The sequence below is a fragment of the Panthera tigris genome, chromosome A2 (genome assembly GCF_018350195.1).
Source record: "Panthera tigris isolate Pti1 chromosome A2, P.tigris_Pti1_mat1.1, whole genome shotgun sequence".
NCBI classification, from domain to species: domain Eukaryota; kingdom Metazoa; phylum Chordata; class Mammalia; order Carnivora; family Felidae; genus Panthera; species Panthera tigris.
Window position 1 is genome coordinate 14,424,885 of NC_056661.1, and position 20,727 is coordinate 14,445,611.

Below are 20,727 nucleotides of genomic sequence, written 5' to 3' on the forward strand. Positions count from 1 at the left end.
CTGATCAGTAAATTGCACAACCACAGACATGGGTGGGCTTCCTACAGCAAGGGATTCTCATACCTCACATGTCTCATGGAGCTCCTGTGGGCCAGGTGCCCCCCCTCCCCCAATGGATAAGGGTCCCATCCCTCACATCTGAGCTGCTGCTCTAAACCACACTGCGGCCCCACAGTCCTGGTGTTGGGTTTATAACCCTTCAGGGAGTTTCCCTGGTATAATCTGAAATTGGTCCTTGAACTCAGAGGGCAAGGAAAGACCAAAGAAAGAGGCAGGCCACTCCAGGTTGGTGGGTAACAACTGTAATAAGCAACAGAAACTTACATGAGGCTTGTCTTAGGTGGCCGCAAAATGAATGGATCCCCACACCCACCCACCAAATCTTGAAGGTTTGTATTAAAAAAAAAAAAAAAAAAAGGCCTTAAATGGGTTCAGTCACATATACCATGCAGGTGTTCTCAATACCACATCCTATCTCAAGGCTATGTGCTTAGAGTAGCCTCTGGGAGCAGGGAAGACAAGGAAGCCCCACATTTCAAGTATAGGGGAGAGACTGAGAAGCCTCTGGAGTGCCAGGATCCAGCTCACAGGCACATCTTTTCAATGACATTCCCCAACACCTGGGCCATGTTTAGTCAGGGCCCCCCCACCCCCGCCGACTGAAACCTGGCTTATTTGTCTCTGTTCCTGTGGGGCAAGCACTTTGAAGGCTGGGTTTATGCTCTCCCCCTGGGCATTTACTGTAGGAATGAGAAGAATGAAAGTCCTCAATGAATGCGGGATGAGAGGAAGAAGTCTGAGGTGGGACCTGCCGTTTCTGAGACGCCCAGGGACCCCCAAGGGGAAAGAGCTGGCAGAGTGAGCCCCAGCAGGGGGAGACACAGGATGGGGGAGACCGCACTCACCTGTGCTAGTTTGTGCCTTCTGCAACTTCAGAAACTGCTGCAGGAAGCTGCCATCATTAGCAAACTTGTTGGAAACAGAAGAGTTGTGTGCGTTCGCAATTCTAGACCCGAGACAGAGGACAAAGAAAGTGAGCCACAAGAGGAAAGGCAGGGGCCTGCCTCGCCCGTTCCCCCCCAGCATGCTCACCTAATGGGACCCAAAACCTGCTCCCAAAAATGTCTGGGAACTACTGAGAGCAGCCTTCATTGTAAGATGGAACACTCTTATTCTGGTCAAGGCAATACTACCTATATTGATGTTATCTCTACCTGCAATATTGACCCTACAGGTGCAAACGGTATCTCCAACAAAACAGCTTAAAAGCACCTGATCCTCCTGCACAGCACCTGTCGTACTTGTCAACTAATTAGCTGGGCTGCTTATTGGCTCCTATGTCTGTCTCTCCTGCCAGACAACAGAGATTTCTAAGGCAGGGCCTGTGTGTCTGCGTCCATGTGTGACTGCAGTTCTGGGCCTGGGCCAGCCAGCGCTTCTGTGGGTATCACAGGTGCACAGCACAACACCCAAAGCAATCTCTTGGTGGAATAACTAAAGGGGAATATTATACTCTTATTATTTTTACACTCTTTTTTGTTTGCCAAAAGTATATTTAAACACGTATTTTCAACAAGTCAGCACTAAAGCAAACCCAGGGACCCAAATGTTTAATTCAAATCTTGGGGCGCCTGGGTGGCTCAGTTGGTTAAGCTTCCGACTTCAGCTCGGGTCATGATCTTACAGTCCGTGAGTTTGAGCCCCACCTCGGGCTGTGCTGACAGCTCAGAGCCTGGAGCCTGCTTCAGATTCCGTGTCTCCCTCCCTCTCCCTCTCTCTGTCCCTCCCTCAAAAAAATATTTAAATTCAAATCCATTTTCCCTGCTGATAAAAGCAATAGATGTTTATTATGGAGCAATCAGGAACATATAGAAATAGAAATTAAAGGGAAAAATACGAAAGTCTTTTCCCCTCAGAACAGCCACTGTTGACTCTTCGGTATTTTTCTTTGAAATAGAAGGAAATAAGGCTACAATCATAGTATATATCCTATTCTTCCATTTTCTGCTGTAACATACAATCTTGCCCAAATCTCAGAAATTCCTTGTAAATACTGCTTTCAAGGCCCTACCTTACTCCATCCAATAATTGGTAAAAGCTTATTGAGCCCATAGATCAGGCCTTTTTCCTTTAAAATTAAGTTTTATTCTTCTAGAAATGTTATAACGAACTAAAAATGGAAACACCCTCATCACAAAAAGCACTGGTTAAATAAATTATAAGACTTCCATAGGGCTGCAGATGAAGGAACCCTGAAAAGCTAAAATTTTAGAAACAAAGCAATAAAGCACATTAAGTGAAAAACAAAAAAAGCAGGATATGAAACAACTATAGTATGGCCCTATTTATATCAAAAAATATTTGAATTTAAAAACACAAGTATTTGAGTTAAAAATTATTAGAAAAATCCATCAAAATGCAACCAGCACTGTCTGTGGGTTGCAGGGTTATGACTGATTTTGGTTTTGCCTCGTTTTCCTCTCCTTTACTTTCCAGAATATCTACTCTGTATAATTTTTTTTTTTTTTTTTTTTTTTTTTTTTTTTTTTTTTTAACACAAAGGAGGATCTGCAGATAACTAGCTTTAGCATTAAACAAGCAGGGCCTCTGGCAGCCCTTGTGCTCATACTGTTACCTCCCTCAAGAGGGAGGGAAAGAAAGTGGGGACAGTGAAAGGCAAGAAACACCTCAGGGCAGCAGCAAGACAGCAAATGAATCCCACTTATTAACAGATGGTAAGGGATATTATGCCGTTAAAAATGTTGGCTCTTAGGGGTGCCTGGGTGGCTCAGTTGGTTAAGTGTCCAACTTCGGCTCAGGTCATGATCTTGTGGTTCGTGGGCTCAAGCCCCGCATCGGGCTCTGTGCTGACAGCTCAGAGCCTGAAGCCTGCTTCAGATTCTGTGTACCCCCCTCTCTGCCCCACCCCTGCTTGTGCTGTCTCTTTCTTTCAAAAATGAATAAACATTAAAAAAAATTTTTTTTTTTAATGCTGGCTCTTAAAGAACAGATAAACAAAACATGTTTCATCCACACAACAGAATATTATTTGGCCATAAAAAGCAATGACGTCCTGACGCATACTAAAAAGTGATGAACCTTGACAGCATTATGTCCAGTGAAAGAAGCCAACACAAAACGCCAAATGTTATATGAAATGTCTACAATAGCTTAATCCACAAAGACAGTAAATTAAGAGCTGGGGAAATAAGGAGTAACTGCAAATGGGCACTGCGTTTCCTTTTGGGGTGATACAAATGTTCCAGAACTAGAGAGTAGTGATGACTGCATGATGCTGTGAATATACTAAAGAATCACTAAATTGTACAATTTCAAAGATCAATTTTATGGCATACTAATTACATCTCAAGAATAAACCTTAAAAACTACGATGGTTCTAAAGAGTTGTAATGCAAGGAAAAGCTTTTCTTTTAAAAAGTTGAGGGGGAAGTGGCAAATAAAATTGATCACAACTTTGTAAGACAAAGCAAAGACATGGGAGGGGACTATAGCAAAGTGGATGTCTTGAAGCAACTTGAATACTTCTTATTTCTCCAGTGAGAAAGTCTATTGTTTTTTAAATGTTTATTTATTTATTTTGAGAGAGAGCGCAATATAGAAAGCAAGCAGGGGAGGGGCAGAGAGAGAGGGAGAATCCCAAGCAGGCTCTGCACTGTCAGTGTGGAGCCTGACACGGGGCTCAAACTCACAAAACGTGAGATCACGATCTGAGCCGAAATCAAGAGTTGGATGCTAAATCGACTGAGCCACCCAGGCACCCCTTCAGTGAGAAATTCTAAAACTTGTTGTTCTATGCTTTTACAACAAAGAAATTAACTTTATTTCCAAAGCTACCTGTATTATGCACCCACCCACGTGATGCTCCCCTTCAGCTGTCTGATCCTGGTGTTGGGATCCAGCTGATTCTGGGATCTCTTGAAAGCATTCCTACAGGTCTTTCCCATCCTGGTACAAGTCCTTCCATAACTCTAGGGCAAGAGCCCACAAGCCCACTGACTTACAAATCACTCCATATCTAGTCTCCACATTCATGAGTACCTCAGAGACCCCAGGCTCTGGGTTCCCATAAGAATATGGTCTAGGGGTGCATAGGTGGCTCAGGTGGTTAAGCGTCTAACTCTTGCTTTCGGCTCAGTTCATGGTCTCACAGACTGTGAGATGGAGCCCCATGTCGGGCTCTGCGCTGGCAGCGCGGAGCCTGCGTGGGATTCTCTCTCTCCCTCTCTGCCCCTCCCTGCTCATACACACACGTGCTCTCTCAAAATAAATAAATCAACTTAAAAAAAGAAACAATAAGGTCTAAGTTCTGCCCTCAAGGAGATGCCACAAATGCTTAGAAAAGGTAGGAGGGGAGCTGGGCCAGCTCTGGAGAGGGTTTAATATGTTCCATGCTTCACACCCCAGAGGAAGGGGCCTGCCTCTCTGATTATCGATCTCCAGCCTGAAATTCTTAGATCCTGTCATCCTGATCACATCACCCCTGCTCAAAACTCTTGGGAGCCCTCAACATTTCTCAGGAAAGGCAGGAGGGAATGCTGCCTGATCTACCCTCTGCTTGGCTCTGAAACAATTCCTTTGGTGTAACAGCTTAGCCACCTGACACATAAGGGCTCTCTTCCCTTCCTGCCTTCTGCCAGACAGGCCTTTCCCTACTTCCTCAACAGACTGGCTCTGAGAACACAGAAGAGCCTCTTCTGGGCTCCTACAGTGGCCGCTGCACCAGGGAACACACTACCTCATGTTACCCACTGGCAGCTCTGGGGGTAGAACTGGCACTCCCTTTATTAGTAGACCATGAGTCCCATAAGGAAAGAGATGGAGTTTGGGTCTTTGCTCTGTGCTACATCTCTGGCCCCAAGCCCACAGCTGCTCAGCACTAAATAACTGGTGAATACAGGCAGGCCATCTCTGAGCTCCCACATACCCCTCATTTCTCTCTTGCCACCTGAGCCTCCTGAAAGAGCATCTGTGTCACTCCTTGCATCATCAGGCTGTGGTCAGGTGCAGGTATAACCTGACTGATCTTGAACACAAAAACTTCTGCCAGTGACCCTCTAAGACCCCAATCCAGCCACAAGGGGCACTTACTCGCCAGGATGTGGGGGCTGAGGGCTGATGACCACCTGATTCTGCTTGGCTTTCTGCTCCATTTTGGCTTCAATTTCACGTTTCTTCTGAGCAATGAGCTCTTCCTGGTGAAGTATGTTCATGTTCATTTTTCCAGACTTGGGAGGTGCAACCCCAAACCACCGGTTAGCTTTCCCTGGGGAGACAGAAGCAAATCAGAAATCATCATTGCAGGGGGCACCTGGGTGGTTCAGTTGGTTGAGCATCCGACTTCGGCTCAGGTCATGATCTCACGGTTCGTGAGTTCGAGCCCCGCGTGGGGCTCTGTGCTGACAGCTTGGAGCCTGGAGCCTGGAGCCTGCTTCGGATTCTGTGTCCTCCCCCCGCCCCTCTGCCCCACCCCTGCTTGTGCTCTGCCTCTGTCTTTCAAAAATGAATAAACATAAAAAAAAAAAAATCATCATTGCTCTACAAACATGTTCAGCAGCTGCTACAGGAACGGCCCAGTTGCTGCTGCCTGCATCAACAGACATTTAAGCGTCTGTTTCTTTATTTACTCCATGAATGTTTAACTGAGTTATGTACCAGGTGCTCTGCTCAACTAGGGAAGGGGTCTCTGCCCATGCGGATCTCACCTTGGGGTAAAAAGACAATGGACTTACAATGAAAAAGTACCCACAAAATCCTAAGAGCTCTCTGATAGAAACAAAAAAAAAGGCGGGAAGAATAATAGAAGAGCAACCTATACAGCTAGAGCAGCCAGAAAATAACTGTTAGCAAAGACCTCTTAAGCTAAAACCAGAAAGATAAAGAGCCAGCCTCCTGAAAAGCCACATGGGGAACTATCTTGGCAGAATAAGGAGAAGTTGCAAAAGCCTAAGGCAAAAAGAAGCCTGGTATAATCAAGGACCAGCAAGGGCCCAGTGTGGCCAGAGTGGACTGTTACAGGAATGGGGGTGGGAGGCCAATGTAGGAGTCCAGGTTTTACTTAAAGGGCATTGGGAAGTGACAAGGGAGTATTATGCTGACAAACAGTATTTTTAAGGTCATTACGGCTACTACTTGGAGAGAGTACATGGTGGCAGCAAGAGACCAATAAGGAGGTGTACTGGCTCCAAGTAAAAGATAATGGTGTCTTCAGATGACCGTGTTAAGTGTAGAAATGAACAAGACACTTCAAAAGCTTCCCATGGGACTCAGAATAAAATCCAAATTCTGAAAGTTGACTTTCAGAAATGACTCCCCTCCTCACTTCCACTTCATTCTTTTTTTTTTTTTTTAATTTTATGTTGAGAGAAAGAGAGAGAGAGAGCAAGTGGGGTGGGAGGGGGGAGTGGGAGAGAGAGAGAGAATCCCAAGCAGGCTCTGCACTGTCAGTGCAGAACCTGATGTGGGGCTTGAACTCATGAACCATGAGATCATGACCTGAGCTGAAGTCGGACGCTCAACCAGCTGAGCCACCCAGGTACCCCCCCACTTCATTCTTGATATTCTTCAAAACGACAAGCTTCCCTCCAGGCACTCCCATAGCTGGCAGCCTCTCATCTCAAATGCTTTCTGCTTAAAAAGACCTTCCTTGACTACCTAGTATCAGCAGCCTCCACCTCAATTCTCTCACATCATTATAACCTCTGTAAATATTTCCTCTTGGTGCACTGTCTGACGCCCCAGTAGAAAGTAATCTTCAGGAAGGCAGGGCCCTTTTTGGTTACCACTGCAACCCCAGCTCCTAGCATTGTGCCTGGCACACAGTATTCGCTGAATGGGTGAATGCACCCCAGTCGGAGGTTGGGGGGGGGGGGCGCGGCCAGTCTGGGAGAGAGGGAAAGGTAAGCCTTGTGTTCAAGTGGGGGCTCGAAAGACCCAGGTAAGTGTGTACAAGGAGTCCTAGAGTAGTTCGGAAAAGCAGCTTTTCCAGAAAGCGGACACAGGCCAGACGGCGGCTGCTCGAAGAAAGGGGCGCAGGACAGCCCAAGGTTGCCGCTGTTTCGGGGAGCAGAGCTCTGAGCAGCTCTGAAGGCGATTATTTCGGAAAGAGAGCACAGGACTGCCCCAGTGGCGGCCTTTACGGAATACCCGCGCCCTCAGCAAACCAGGCGGTGGGGGCAGCAACTGGGTCTGGGGTCTCGGGAGACCGGGAAGATGCAGAAGCCGCCGCTTCGGGACGCCCTGGGGGCTGAGGCGAGGGGCTAATAGGTCGGGGTAAACCCAACGGGACGACGAAACGGCGACGCGTAGCCCCGAGGACCCAGGCGGACGCTTGAGGGGAGGCGGGAGCTGTTACCTGCAACATCCCGGTTGTCCATCTTGAGACTCATCCAATCCCACAATGCTCCGGTTCCACTTGAGAAGGCTAGTTATAGTGCGCATGGCCTGACGGGAGATGTAGTCTGTGTCGGCCAACCAAGCCCGGCCACTCCGTGGATACCTGGAGCCTTTCCCCAAGGAAAGCAAACCTCAGCCTATTGGCAATTTCTGGTCTCAGTCCCGCGGACCAAAGAGCATCGCCTTTTCTCACACCTTCCCGGAGCCTCAGCCACTCCAGAGACAAACTACATGTTCCAGAATGCTTTATGCGGCAGCTCTCGCGAGAGACGTGAGAAGCGCCCCGCCCCGCCCCGCGCTCCTGCTTCCGCCTCCCTGTGGCGGCGGCTTGTTGTTGTGGAGGCCGAAATGGCGGCTCAAGCAGCGGCGGCGGCTCAGGCGGCGGCGGCCCAGGCAGCGCAGGCGGAGGCAGCCGAGTCGTGGTACCTGGCGCTTCTGGGCTTCGCCGAGCACTTCCGCACTTCCAGCCCGCCCAAGATCCGCCTGTGTGTGCACTGCCTGCAGGCCGTGTTCCCCTTCAAGCCGCCTCAGCGCATCGAGGCCCGCACGCACTTGCAGCTCGGTTCCGTGCTCTACCACCACACCAAGAACAGCGAGCAGGCGCGCAGCCACCTGGAGAAGGCGGTGAGCGCGGACCCGGCCGCGAGGGAGGAGGCGCGGGCTCTTTTCGGGGCCTGGGCTGACGGACTGCGACCCCGGCGGGCAGGGGCCTCCTGGCCCGTCTTCGGGGACCTGGGGCGCGACTTCAGGACGAGCAGCAGGACCCCGAAACCGCCAGCCTCTCAGGGCACCCGAGGGCCTTTCTCTGTACCTTACTTAACGTCTTTGGTGACACGCAGGGCCCCAGGACCCCGCGCAGGGTACTCGAGAGTTGTCTCATCAGGAGCAATAGGGTCCCCAGATTCTTCAGGATTTCGGGAGGATATCATCTTGTTGGCGCCCATGGGAACGCCACCAGATCTGCCAGTGGGTCCTGCAGCTTCCTGCTCTCCAGGGCTCAGCCCCGGGGGCATCATCATGACCGTTCCTTCCTGAAGTGACTCAGGATAGGGGAGGGTCAAGGTGACAGTTCAGACAGTTCAGGCAGCCCTTGGGAGCCTGAAGTTTGGTCTCTCAGGAAACCTAAGAAGGCATCCTCTCCCTGGACCCGGAAGTCTGATAGAAGTATCTGGAGGGTATTAAGCCCCCATCACTGATGCAGGAGTCGTAGATGGGAGGCAGAGGGTCAGAGAGAAGAGGTTAAGATCCTGTAAGGAGGCAGAACTCAGGGGGCCTACGTTCCAGGACCATTTGGTGGAGTGGGGTGGGGGATGTCTAAGCTTCTGCTTTTTCTGTATCCATGGTGACTTCTCTTCCTCCCACCATCTGTTTAGTCTATCCCCTTCACAAGAAAGACCCCATCCCCCCATCTTGACTTGTGGGATCTCGGTGCTTCAAAGAATGTGGGACAGTGGCTGTCATTGTGCCTCTTCTGGCCTTGGCGTTGTTTCTTATCATGGGAACACTGTGCTCCTGTCAATCCTGTCCATTTGCCACTTACCCAGCTTTATTCTGGTTAGAGATTTCTTGAGAAGAATCAACTTAAGTTTATTTATTTATTTATTTTTGATTTCTTTTGATGTTTATTTTTCATTTTTGAGAGAGAGAGAGATGGAGGGCAAGCAGGGAAGGGGCAGAGAGAGAGGGAGACACAGTCTTCCGAAGCAGGCTCCAGGCTCCCGGCACAGAGTCCAACGCAGGGCTCGAACCCACGAACCGTGAGATCATGACTTGAGCCAAAGTTGGAAGCTTAACTGACTGACCCACCCAGGCGCCCCTTTATTTTTTTTTTAAGTTTATTTATTTATTTTTTATTTTTTAAAAAATTTTTTTTTCAACGTTTTTTATTGATTTTTGGGACAGAGAGAGACAGAGCATGAACGGGGGAGGGTCACAGAGAGAGGGAGACACAGAATCTGAAACAGGCTCCAGGCTCCAAGCCATCAGCCCAGAGCCTGACGCGGGGCTCGAACTCACAGACCACGAGATCGTGACCTGGCTGAAGTCGGATGCTTAACCGACTGCGCCACCCAGGCGCCCCTATTTATTTATTTTGAGAGAAAGAGAGCGAGCATGAGTGGGGGAGGGGCAGAGAGAGAGGAAAGAGAAAGAATTCCAATGTGCGCTGAGGATGCAGAGCGCAACGCAGAGCTCGATCTCAAACCATGAGATCAAGACCTGAACTGACATCAGCAGTTGGATGCTTAACCGACTGAGCCATGCAGGCGCCCCAAGAATCAAATTAAATGTTTAGAACTTACTGATCTGAGGTAAATCCGGGCCCACCTGTGGCTAGTAATGAATTGCCTTTGGGAAGATATCAGATCTTTGCAAACTGTAGAGAGTTGGAAGGGGACTTTAGTCCTTCCTTGATCATCTCCCTTGTTTTAGGAGTGAGGCAGTATGGGTTCAGAGAGATGAAGAGATTTGCCCAAAACTACACAGCAAGTTATTAACAAAACTGGCTCAAACCTGGGCTCAAGGTCACCAACTTCAGTGCCAAGACAATAAGTCATTATTGTTTCTATGAAGTTTCTTTTTCTTTTTCTTTTCTTTTATTATTATTTTTTGACGTTTATTTTGAGAGAGACCACGAGTAGGGGTGGGGCATAGAGAGAGGGGGAGAGAGGGAATCCCAAGCAAGCTCCACACTATCAGTGCAGAGCCTGATGTGGGGCTCAAACCCACAAACTGTGAGATCATGACCTGAGCAGAAACTAAGAGTCGGACTCCTAACTGACTGAGCCACCCAGACGCCCCTAGGTTTTTTTTTTTTCCCCTTTTATTCATTCGGCAGATACTCAGCTCACATCAGGTGCCAAGCTCTATTCTAAGGGCTATGGATCAGGGATGACTAAAACAGTCCCTGTCAACGTGAGCTTATGTTTTAGTAAAGAAGACAAACATTGAATATGTAGTAAAAGGTTAGGCACTGGTAGAAGAACCATGGAAAATATGGTCCAGGGTGAAGAGATGGAGTTGATGGGGAGCTTTTTTTGGCAGAGGTAGTGGGAAAGTCTATTTGTAGGCGTGACATTTGAGCAAAGGCCTGAATGGGATGGGGAAAGCGAACCTGGAGAACAGCTCAGGATGTCAGGTCGATCCTGTGACTGGATAGTGTAAGGTCTCTCCTAGGCAGGGATGAGGCTGAGATTAGATGAAGCCCCAGACTTCCTTAGGTGTGGGGGTGCTGGAGCCTGACTGCTTAGGCCTGGTGGCCCAGTGCCTTCAGTGAATTGAGGTTCTAAAGCTCTCTTCTCTGGATTAACAACAAATTCTGCCACCTTCCTTGCTCAAGGGTCATTCACTCTTTTTCCAGCAGTGGTTCATAGTTGCTGTGTATGTGGTCACATTTTGCCCACCCAGTGCTGTGCAGGGGAAGCAGCCATGCCTCGGATTACTTCCTTGTAGCCACTGGGCTTTTGGACCCATGATTTAAACCCTTATGCTGGTGAAGCACCTTCCCTTGATTTTACAGAACCCTGAATCTTGTGGGGTTTTCCACAGAGCCACAAGGTCGCCTCTGTAGCTCACGCTGACCTTATACTTGGAAATCCCTTCCTTTCTGTTGGGTGTATCCCCAGCTGGGAATTTGTCCAGATTTCAGTTAAAGTGCTGTTCTCCATGCTGTTTTCTTTCTGCAATTGTATGTTATCTCCTATTGTGTTGCAACATAAGCATGCTTTCTTTATCTTCGCTCTTTATTGGTCCTGTGATTTCCCCCAAATCAGGGTGCTATCAACTTTTACTCGTTCTTACCCAGACTCGCTCAATAAAAAAATCAGAATATATTCTTCTTTTAGAAGTGGTTTGTTTCTAGTTCTGAAGAGCAAATGGCCAAAGAAGTTCCAGTTTCTTTTCAGGGAGCCAACACAGAGTATCAAAAAGGTTTTTTTTTTTTTTTTTTAAAGTAAACTCTACCCCTAACATGGGGCTTGAACTCACAAACCTGAGATATAGAGTTGCATGCTCCACCGACTGAGCCAGCCAGGTGCCCCAAAACCTTTTTTTTTTTTTTTTTTTTAAATTTTAACATAAACGACTGCAGTATTTTGTGACTATTTTCTCCTTGATCATTCCTTTTGCTGTTATTTTCTGAACACGTTTTCTCTAACTTATAAGTGCTTTAGGTAAAACTTTTTTTTTAAGTGTTTATTTATTTGTTTTGAGAGAGAGAGAGAGAGAGCAGGGGAGGAGCAGAGAGAGGGAGAGAGAGACAATCCCACCTAAACTTAGTACCGCATTCAGCTTCCCTGTTATTTTCATATCTTTTGCTTTCTCTCTGAGAAATCCCCAATCTCCCTGGTAATCACTTTTTTTTTTAATACAAAGTCAGGTTATTTATCCTCTGTTTGCTTACTGTCAGCATCTAACTGCCTCAACTGCATGTGTAACCTGTGTAGAAAACCTATAACATCCCCATTGGCTTCATCAATTGACCAACTTTGGAAGAATCCTCCATTAAGTGTTTCCATCAAAGGTATGGAGGCTGTTTCTCCCTTTGCTCAGCAGCTTGCTTGCTTTTTTTTTCCTTAAGATTTTAAAGTAATCTCTACTCCCAGCTTGGCACTTGAACTCACAACCCCAAGATCAAGAGTTGCGTGCTCTTCCAAATGAGCCTGCCAGGCGCCCCTCAGCAGCTTTCTTTGAGGTCACAGCTGTTGGTCTCTCATTGGTTCCTGCCTCTATGGGCCCTTGGAGCCCCTGCTGGCTTCTTCACTCCCTGGGTCTGCTCAACAACTCCTGTAGCTCTTATGGTGCATGACTGGACGCTTCACCTGAGAGTCTCCCCTTTTAGATTATGGTTTTGGCAGTGATGTGTGTGTGTGTTACCAGAATTTTGGGCTGCTCTGGGACTCCTGGTCCCAGTTCATGATTATAAGAGATGTCTCTTTGCTGAGAAATCTCTTGGCTAGAGAATGTGTGAAGTTGTCTTCTGCAGGTTCTTTCATACTGTATTCTTTGTCATTTCATTTTTACCTGGGATTCCCTCTTGCTGAACACCTATTCTTGGGTATATTTTCAGTCTTCGCTGGGCTAATTTTTACACCGTTGTTCCAGCAAACAGTCCCATTTCAGTCATTTGCACATCCTCTGCGGAGTCAGGAGAATCTTTGTGTCTGTACTTAGATGTAGATCTATACCCCCTTAACTAAGCTTTTGATCACATTTCCTCTTTATTCTTTGGTCAAGAAATGCAGCATCATCCTTAGACTTTGCTGATTCGAATGCCACGGAGGAATAAATGCTGCTTCTCTGGAATGAACTGTGCATTATTTCCTATAATCTAGGTAGTCGTTCATTATACAGTGATTTGTTTTGACTGTGGTATCCTACATCCATGCCATATTTGCTTACTCTTTGAGTTTGGAGTGGAGCTGCTTTTCAGTGGTGGTTTCACTTACCTGACTTAGAAAGTAGCTCCAAACTGTGTCATCCAGATGCCTGTTAATTCCACTTCCAGGTTTGTTTTGTTGTTGTTATCAATTGTTGTCTTTAATTTATTTTGTGAGAGAGAGAGAGAGAGCAAGCACGAGTGGGGAAAGGGCAGGCAGAGAGACAGAGAATACCAAGCAGGCTCCATGCTGTCAGCACAGAGCCCAACACAGGGCTCCACCCAACAAACCGTGAGATCACGACCTGAGCCAAAACCAAGAGTCAGACACTTAACCGACTCAACCACCCAGGCTCCCCCACTTCCAGGTTTAACCTGAGAATCTCTGGTTTACCTTCTCAGCAAGTGATTAAATGCTTCCCTTTCTAAGGCCCGAAAGGACTTAGTTCTGGGCCTTTCATCAGCAGGCATGGCTGGAGCAGATCTTTCATCCTTCCGCATCATGTCCTGCCAAATTCCATGCCCCATCGCTGGGAGCAAAACCTTGTGCAGAAAGTGTATTTGCAGAGCTTGGCGTTAAGCATTTTCATGGAAGAGTGTGGTGTGTGCTTCCTCCTGTTTTCATTTCTATTTTCTTCACTCTCACTCTCTGTCTCCTCTGAATTCAGGATGTGAAATCTGTCTAGGAACCATCCCTTCGCGGTTCCACCAACTCGTCCCCCTGCCTCCCCTCCAACCCCTGATTCTTCCTCTTCCTGCTTGGGAATCACTGAGGTATTGTTGCCACCTTCTACATGCCAGGCTCTGCATGTGGTCTTCTTGGGGACACTGTCTCATTGGATCCTCGACAAACCCATGAGGTAGGGACCACTTCCAACTTGTCAGTGACATTGCTGAAGGGGTTTCTCCTAGTCAGGGTCACACAGCAGAAAGAGGCAGGCTGGCTTCTAAGTGCTGAGCTTCCATCCCAAAGGAGTTGCAGTCGATAACTATTTCTGTACATTTTTGTGGTTTAAAAACCTGATTAAAAAAATTTATCTGTATTTTGAGGTACAAGAAGCCTTGACACTCTCTCAGCCCTGGATGGAATCTTCAGGCATGAGAGAGAGATGCTCCTTCAAGCTCTTCCACCCCTCATAGCTTGTACTGATTCTGTGGTGCCCCTCACTTACCCTGAGGGCCCCAAGGTGACCTCAGGAATTTCTAATATGTTAGTTTATATCCCTGTCCGGCACCTGCAGGCTGCCCAGCAGTGAGAGGCTCTGGCTTTGGCTTCTTTCCCGTCATGAGGCAGGAGAGATAAAGCTATTTTTTAGCATTACGCCATAAAATATAGATGGGGTAGCAACTTTGTATAAAATAGGAGCCTTAGATAAGGTATCCTCTGTACTTCAATTGTGAGGTATGTTTTCTGAAGTCTACGTATTTCTGGTTTGTGAATCTATGTTGCAAGTGTTACAAAGACACAAAAGTGAAGCCATTTGTTCCTTGACAGTTGTTTGACTGACATTCCGGGGAAAGTGACTGAGTTGCCCTGACAAGGGCCAGTCTTGTAGCTCTCCCAGCCCAACCATGTCTCCAGTCACACAGGTTCCTCCACTGGTTCGCCCTCTCCTTCCAACTGGTGGCCTTCAGGAGCCTCTCTTGCTACACTGACCTTCCCTGTGGGGAGGAAGTGGTTCTGTAGAAAGCACACCCCGACTTCTGTATTTATTGGCTCCATTGACGTCACCTGTTTGACTGAAACGGGCCTGGCCTCCATGGGAACCCTGAGCCCCTTCTGTCCCTGCTGCAGGGGGGCCTTGGGAGGGGACACGCAAGTTGGCTGCAGAAAACCTTTTGCCTGGGCTCTACATGTGTGTACGTGCATGTGTGTCAGGAAGGACCCCTGTCAGTAGTGCTGGGGCTTTTTTTGGTCTCCATTCCTTTCACCTGCTCCCACAGTGCCTCCTTCTGGCCCACCTATATTTTGCAGGCAGCTGGTGTCAGAGGCAGTTCCAAGTCTTTCCCTGCTCTGCGATTTCCTAGCCACCATTCACCCTAGGCCCAGAGGCATCTCTGTTCCTAAGACCAGCAGCCCCTTGGGCCCCTCTTCCTCCCTTCGCATTCTCTTTGCTGTCTCTAGGTGCTCTTAAACCCAGATCTGATTAGGTGCTTCTGTTTTATGACTCTGACTGAGATAGGCTCCAGGAATGGTATTGGGGCATTTTGATCCATAGGCAGGGCTGCCACATTAATGGTACAGAGATCCATTGGGCCTTCCAGCCTCACCTTCCTGCCTTCCGTCTTTTTCATGGGTTCTCCTCTGCCTGGGGCATCTCCCACTCCCGCTTTGCCTGGGGACATCTCTCCCTCACTTTCTACACCACCACCCTCAAGGCCCAACCCAGGCTGTCATCCACGCACACACTGTTCTCCCACAGAGCATAGTGAGTCAAGGTCTTCTGTTCGGCGCTGGATCCTCCCGCCAGCAGTTGCCAAGACTCTGAATGTAGGATGAGTGGGTCGGCAAGGACAGTGTCAGTTGCATGCTTGGGTCCTAGGTGGTCTGACGGAGTGTGGTTGGTGTAGTTCATGTGGTGGACTGGCCCATGCACACCCTCACCAGTGCCTCCTGTTGGAACGTGGAACTGCAGGGCACAGCAGTCTCCAAGTGGGAGCATGTCATCTGAACCCTGTGCTGGTGTGTGTGCCAGCAGAGAACAGTGAGGTCAGGTCTTAGAACTGTCCCCACAATCCTCTGGCTGGATTTTGCCCACACCACTCCTTCTTGGAGCTCTCCTGTGTCCACTCTGAGGCTAGCTTTGCTCATTTCCAAGCATCTTTTAAAGTGGAAGATTTTTGGTGCACGGTGGTGGCTCAGTCGGTTAAGCGTCCGACTTCGGCTCAGGTCATGATCTCATGGTTCATGGGTTGGAGCCTCACATCGGGCTCTGTGCTGACAGCTCAGAGCCTGGAGCCTGCTTCAGATTCTGTGCCTCCCTCTTTCTCTCTACCCCTCCTCCACTCGTGCTCTGTCCCTCCCTCTCTCAAAAATAAATAAACATTAAAAAATTAAAAAAAAAATAAAGTGGAAGATTTTTTTTAATGTCCATTCATTTGTTTTGAGAGAGCACGTGTGTGTGTACAAGCAGAGGAGGGGCAGAGAGTGAAGGAGAGGGATCAATCTCATGACCACTACGTAATGACCTGAGCCAACATCAAGAGTCAGACACTCAACTGACCAAGGCACCCAGATGTCCATGGCATCTTTTTTTTTTTTTTTAACATTTATTTATTTTTGAGAGAGAGACAGAGCATCAACGGGGGAGGGCCAGAGAGAGAGGGAGACACAGAATCCGAAACAGGCTCCAGGCTCTGAGCTGTCAGCACAGAGCCTGACGCGGGGCTCGAACCCACGAACCGCGAGATCGTGACTTGAGCGGAAGTCGACCGCTTAACCGACTGAGCCACCCAGGCGCCCCCATAAGCATCTTGTAAGTGTCACTGCTCCAGGAAGGACTGACACCTGCAGACGCACTCTCCAGTTGTAACTGATTTCTTGTGTCACTGTCTGCCAGCTGTCAGTGTACTGCAGTGAGTGGTACAGCGGGGCTGTCTCTACTCCTGAAGCATCTCTGCTTTGGTGGGAGGGGGCTCCAAATATGACTCTGGAGGCTGGCAGGACAGAAAACTGCTGTCCGAAGGAGGAGCAGGTGCTCATTTTCCCATCCTTTCAGGCCGAGCAGGTCACCTTCCCCCTTAACTGAGCACCTGGAGATTTTGGTGACAGGACGACCTGTGTAAACCCTGAAGTGGAGCCAGTAAGCAGGCATCAAGTGTTTGAGAATTAATTCTTTTTTCTTTTTCTTTTCAGTGGTTGATATCGCAGCAAGTATCCTTTTCCTGTTGGTACTGTTCCCTTTAAGGAAAGCTCCATTTGAAAAAAATAATAAAGATTGTATTGCAAACTTGAACGCGCCCCCCCCCCCCCCATAAAGCACCCCAGAGTTTTAGGCTTTGCCCCACCTAAAGAATCCCTTCTTCGATGTGGCCACCCTTATGGACCGGCATGGCATGCCTGGGTGCCATGCTCCTCTGTATGTCCTATCAGCTAGCTCTGTACCCAGGTGGCACCAAAACTAGGGACTGCTGGAGGAGAACGTGAACTTGAGGTTTTAGAACAGGCAAGGATGTTTCTCTCCCACCAGCCGCTGTAACATAAGAACCCCAAGTTGTGGCCCTTGTAAACTGACCACTTTGCAGTGTCTCTCCTTCCTTAACTGGATGTTATTAGATCCAGCAGTTTGAAGATGTTAAGTTTGAAGCAGCAAGTCTTTTGTCCGAGCTGTACTGTCAAGAGGTAAGAACAAGGTTTCTGAAAGCAAAGTCACTTTCCCTGTAGTAAAGGCACAGTGACAAACTGGCTCTCAGGAGTGGCCTCTCTGCTGGCTTTTAATACTTCCCATTACTTTTCTACCTCCGGTGCCCTGGCACAGAGCATCCATGAGTCGTCACCTGCTAATGAAAGCCAGCAAAATCTTTTTACCAAAGACTGTTGGAAAACAGCCTTGTTCCTAGGTTTAAGGTGATTAGTTCCTAACAAGTCCATATGCCTTCTTAACCTGGTTGTGATCTCAGGCATAGCTGAAAATTACCTTTCCTCACTTTGAGCAGTCACGTGGGAGGCTCCCTGGGCAGCAGGGACTACATACTTCACATCCCTGGCCCCTCTCTCTGGTTGTAGAACAGGAAAGATGGTAATTTGTCATCTAATTTGACTGTTCGGGATTTTGGACTAAAGTTAGTTGAATGAGGAGTTATTTTAAGAGCAATGCAAAAACTTCCCAGCCAGTGAGTCCAATAAAATCTTTTCTTCTTTTAATAAAGTAAATTGGCAACCCACAGATCCTTTGGTGAGCGTGAACAGGAGTGGCCTTCTGGCGCCACAGCTGCTGCATAAGGAATCCAGCTTGCTTGCCGGCTTGTTTTTTCCTTCCCAAACTTGACTGTTTCCTTTCAGAATTCTGTAGACACAGCAAAGCCACTGTTGCGGAAAGCGATCCAGATCTCACAGCAGACTCCATACTGGCACTGCCGCCTGCTCTTCCAGCTTGCTGTGAGTACCATGGACCCAGCCAAGAAGCATGGGGGCCCAGCAGGGGCTGTGACCTTGGGGCAGGTGTGCCCCAAGTACAAATAACAAACTCCAGGACACACAGACCCTCCTCAAGCTGCTGCACTGCATGGGTGGGGACACAGGGACATTTCTTTTACCTGCTAACCAGCCTCCGTCCTTGGCAGTACCCCCACCCCCAAACAGCCGGCACCTAAGGTGATGGTGGGAGTGTCCATCCCCCTGGGGGCTGACACAGGGCCTTGTCTTCATGTTCCCCTCTCTCCTGGTGCTTCATTTGGCCTGTGTTCATTTAAATATGGGGAGGGGCGCTTGGATGGCTCAGTCAGTTAAGCATCCGACTCTTGGTTTTGGCTCAGGTCATAATCTCACGTATTCATGAGTTCGAGCCCCCCATTAGGCTCTGTGCTGGTGGCGTGGAGCCTGCTTGGGATTCTGTCTCTCCCTCTCTCTCTGTCCTTACTCCACTCACACTGTCTGTCTTTCTCACAAATAAATAAACTTGGGGCGCCTGGGTGGCTCGGTCGGTTAAGCATCCGACTTCGGCTCAGGTCATGATCTCACACTCCCTTGAGTTCGAGCCCCGCGTTGGGCTCTGTGCTGACAGCTCAGAGCCTGGAGCCTGCTTCAGATTCTGTGTCTCCCTCTCTCTCTGTTCCTCCCCTGTTCATGCTCTGTCTCTCTCTGTCTCAAAAATAAATAAAAACATTAAAATAAATAAATAAGTAAACTTTAAAAATTTTTAAATGAAAATAAATTTGTTTGGGGAGCATTTCTTGCCAGTAGCCCACTGTGTTTTGTAAGGACTGAGCTGAGATTGCCACTTACCTATTGGGCAACGAATGCCTGAGTCAAGCCTGGGCTCCATGTAGGTCCTCCCTTCATCTCCCCAGATATAGGTCGTCCCTGTATTCTGAGACACTCAATTGGTTGGGGGGCTTTCTAGGCTGGGCCTTCCTGGCTGCAGTGGAGGGGCTTGCCGGCTGAGGATCAAGATGAAGGACAGTAGGCTCTACTGTGAGGGACACCTCTTGTTGTGGGCTCTGCCCATGCCTCCCCCTCATTGGCTGGATTCCAGTCTCTCCTGTCTCAGAACCTCCCTGCCCACCAGGCTGCTCTCACCTACCCTTCATGACACAGCCCTGTCACCTGCCTGTACAGCCGGACTGTGAGTCACCTGAGTCATTGGGCACCACATGCATGTAGGAACCCAAGCTCTTGACCAAGGTCCTGCAAGTGTACCTTCCTTTGAACCTGTTAAAGCCTCTCTGTTTGAAACATCTATAGGCACTTAATGCCTGAGGGAGTCCCTCCTTGCTTGGGGCTCCTCTGGCCACCTCCCTAGTGACTGCCCCCAAAGGCAGTCTGCAAAGCACACAGACACACTCACAAAGTCTCAGGGGTCTATGCCCATAAGTATTAACTGCTGGCTCTGTGAGCCGTGACGCTTAAATGAGGTACACTGTAGGTGAAGTGGAGTTCTGTACCCAAAGCAATTAATGTGATAATTTGGTTGATTTAGCTCATAACTGACATTAAGACAATTTTGTTGGGGTGTGGGGAGGTTCAGTTTTAAGTCACCAACAGAGCACTGAGGTCAGGTAGTAGGTGCTATAAAGTAAGCGTCATTGCTCTCTCTCCTTTTTAGCAACTGCACACGCTTGAGAAGGACCTGGTGTCAGCCTGCGACCTCCTGGGCGTGGGGGCTGAGTATGCCCGAGTTGTGGGATCTGAGTATACACGGTAGGCACCCTCTATCCGCACTCCTCTCCCCCTTGGAAACAGCTGGCTATCTTGTCCTGGACAACAACGAGAATTGGCATTCTGGCTCGAAAGAGGGATCACTTTGGTGCATAGTAAAAAAATGTGGCGATTAAAGCAGCACCAGACATCTCTTGCCCCATCGATTTATGAAGTTGGAGGGGAGAAGCTACTGACAAGGGGAGAGCAGCCCGCATTCTCAGTGCTTGCAAGAACGTAGTGTCTCTTAAAATAAAAAGCGTTCGTATGATGTGCTGGGCTGGCCCCTTTCTGGCCCAGATGCAAGAGCAGTGCTCCCAGAAGGTGGTGTGCTTGGCAGTGCCTATGGGCAGCCCCAGTGTCCCAGCTTTTAGATGTACAACAGGAGACAGAATGAGTGGACGTTCGTGTAAAAGAGGGGACGTAGGTTCGTGTTACCCACAGAACTGCTTAGACCAAGGTCTGGAGACTGGTGCCTTGGGATCAGGGGTCAGAGGGCACTGGTGCTTCACTGTGTACCCTCCGTGAAGGTGTCCAGTCTGTCTGCCTCTTTTCCTGTTGAAGAGAAGAGCCCTCTGCAGTAGACGGGCACAGACAACAGTGCTCTTATTCTGTTGTATGCATTGGGGTTCTGGAAAGTTAAGTTTCACAAGGCCGATCTTACCCCATGGAATTGTTGGGAAACAACTGTTCCCGACTCTGTTCTTTGAGCTCTAGACTTGAAAGTGCCCGAGAGGAGCCACTCAGTTCCCCCTAGGCTGTCTTGGCCTCTTGGCTACCCTGCCTTGAGATGGTGGCTGTCACATACTCTGGCCCCACACTCCTGGCCTTCCCTGCCCCCCTTGTGCTGTAGCTATCACTAGGTTCATGGTGACAGGCCCTACAGGGCATGGGGACAGCTGAACACTCTACATGTTCTCTCTAGAGTGTCTCCTTACAGGCTTCTGTGCCACTGTGGACAGGCGGCCTGGGTGGGCGACCTGGGTGTAGACCCTACAGTCTGCCTGCCGTGAAGTAACAACAAGGAAAGGTGTGGTGGCCTGGAGCATCGGCATCTGTTGTGCTATGTGATTGTGACCTCCCC

At 48.7% G+C, this 20,727-nt stretch overlaps 2 protein-coding genes across 4 annotated transcripts in view; one reads left to right on the forward strand and one right to left on the reverse strand.

Annotated features, from left to right (window-relative positions):
- Positions 1–7,593, reverse strand: part of SUGP1 (SURP and G-patch domain containing 1) — a 31,552-nt gene extending 23,959 nt beyond the window's left edge. For both annotated transcript variants that reach the window (XM_042978691.1, XM_042978690.1), the window contains exons 1-3: positions 7,373–7,593; positions 5,110–5,284; positions 906–1,006 (exon numbers count right to left, since the gene is read on the reverse strand). In XM_042978691.1, coding sequence (XP_042834625.1) covers positions 906–1,006; positions 5,110–5,284; positions 7,373–7,406 — 310 coding nt within the window. In that variant the 5' untranslated portion in view covers positions 7,407–7,593. The remainder of the gene's footprint in view (positions 1–905; positions 1,007–5,109; positions 5,285–7,372) is intronic.
- Positions 7,594–7,644: 51 nt separating this feature from the next.
- Positions 7,645–20,727, forward strand: part of MAU2 (MAU2 sister chromatid cohesion factor) — a 30,659-nt gene continuing 17,576 nt past the window's right edge. For both annotated transcript variants that reach the window (XM_042978688.1, XM_042978689.1), the window contains exons 1-5: positions 7,645–8,037; positions 16,644–16,661; positions 17,064–17,129; positions 17,790–17,885; positions 19,552–19,646. In XM_042978688.1, the coding sequence (XP_042834622.1) occupies positions 7,645–8,037; positions 16,644–16,661; positions 17,064–17,129; positions 17,790–17,885; positions 19,552–19,646 (668 nt within the window). The remainder of the gene's footprint in view (positions 8,038–16,643; positions 16,662–17,063; positions 17,130–17,789; positions 17,886–19,551; positions 19,647–20,727) is intronic.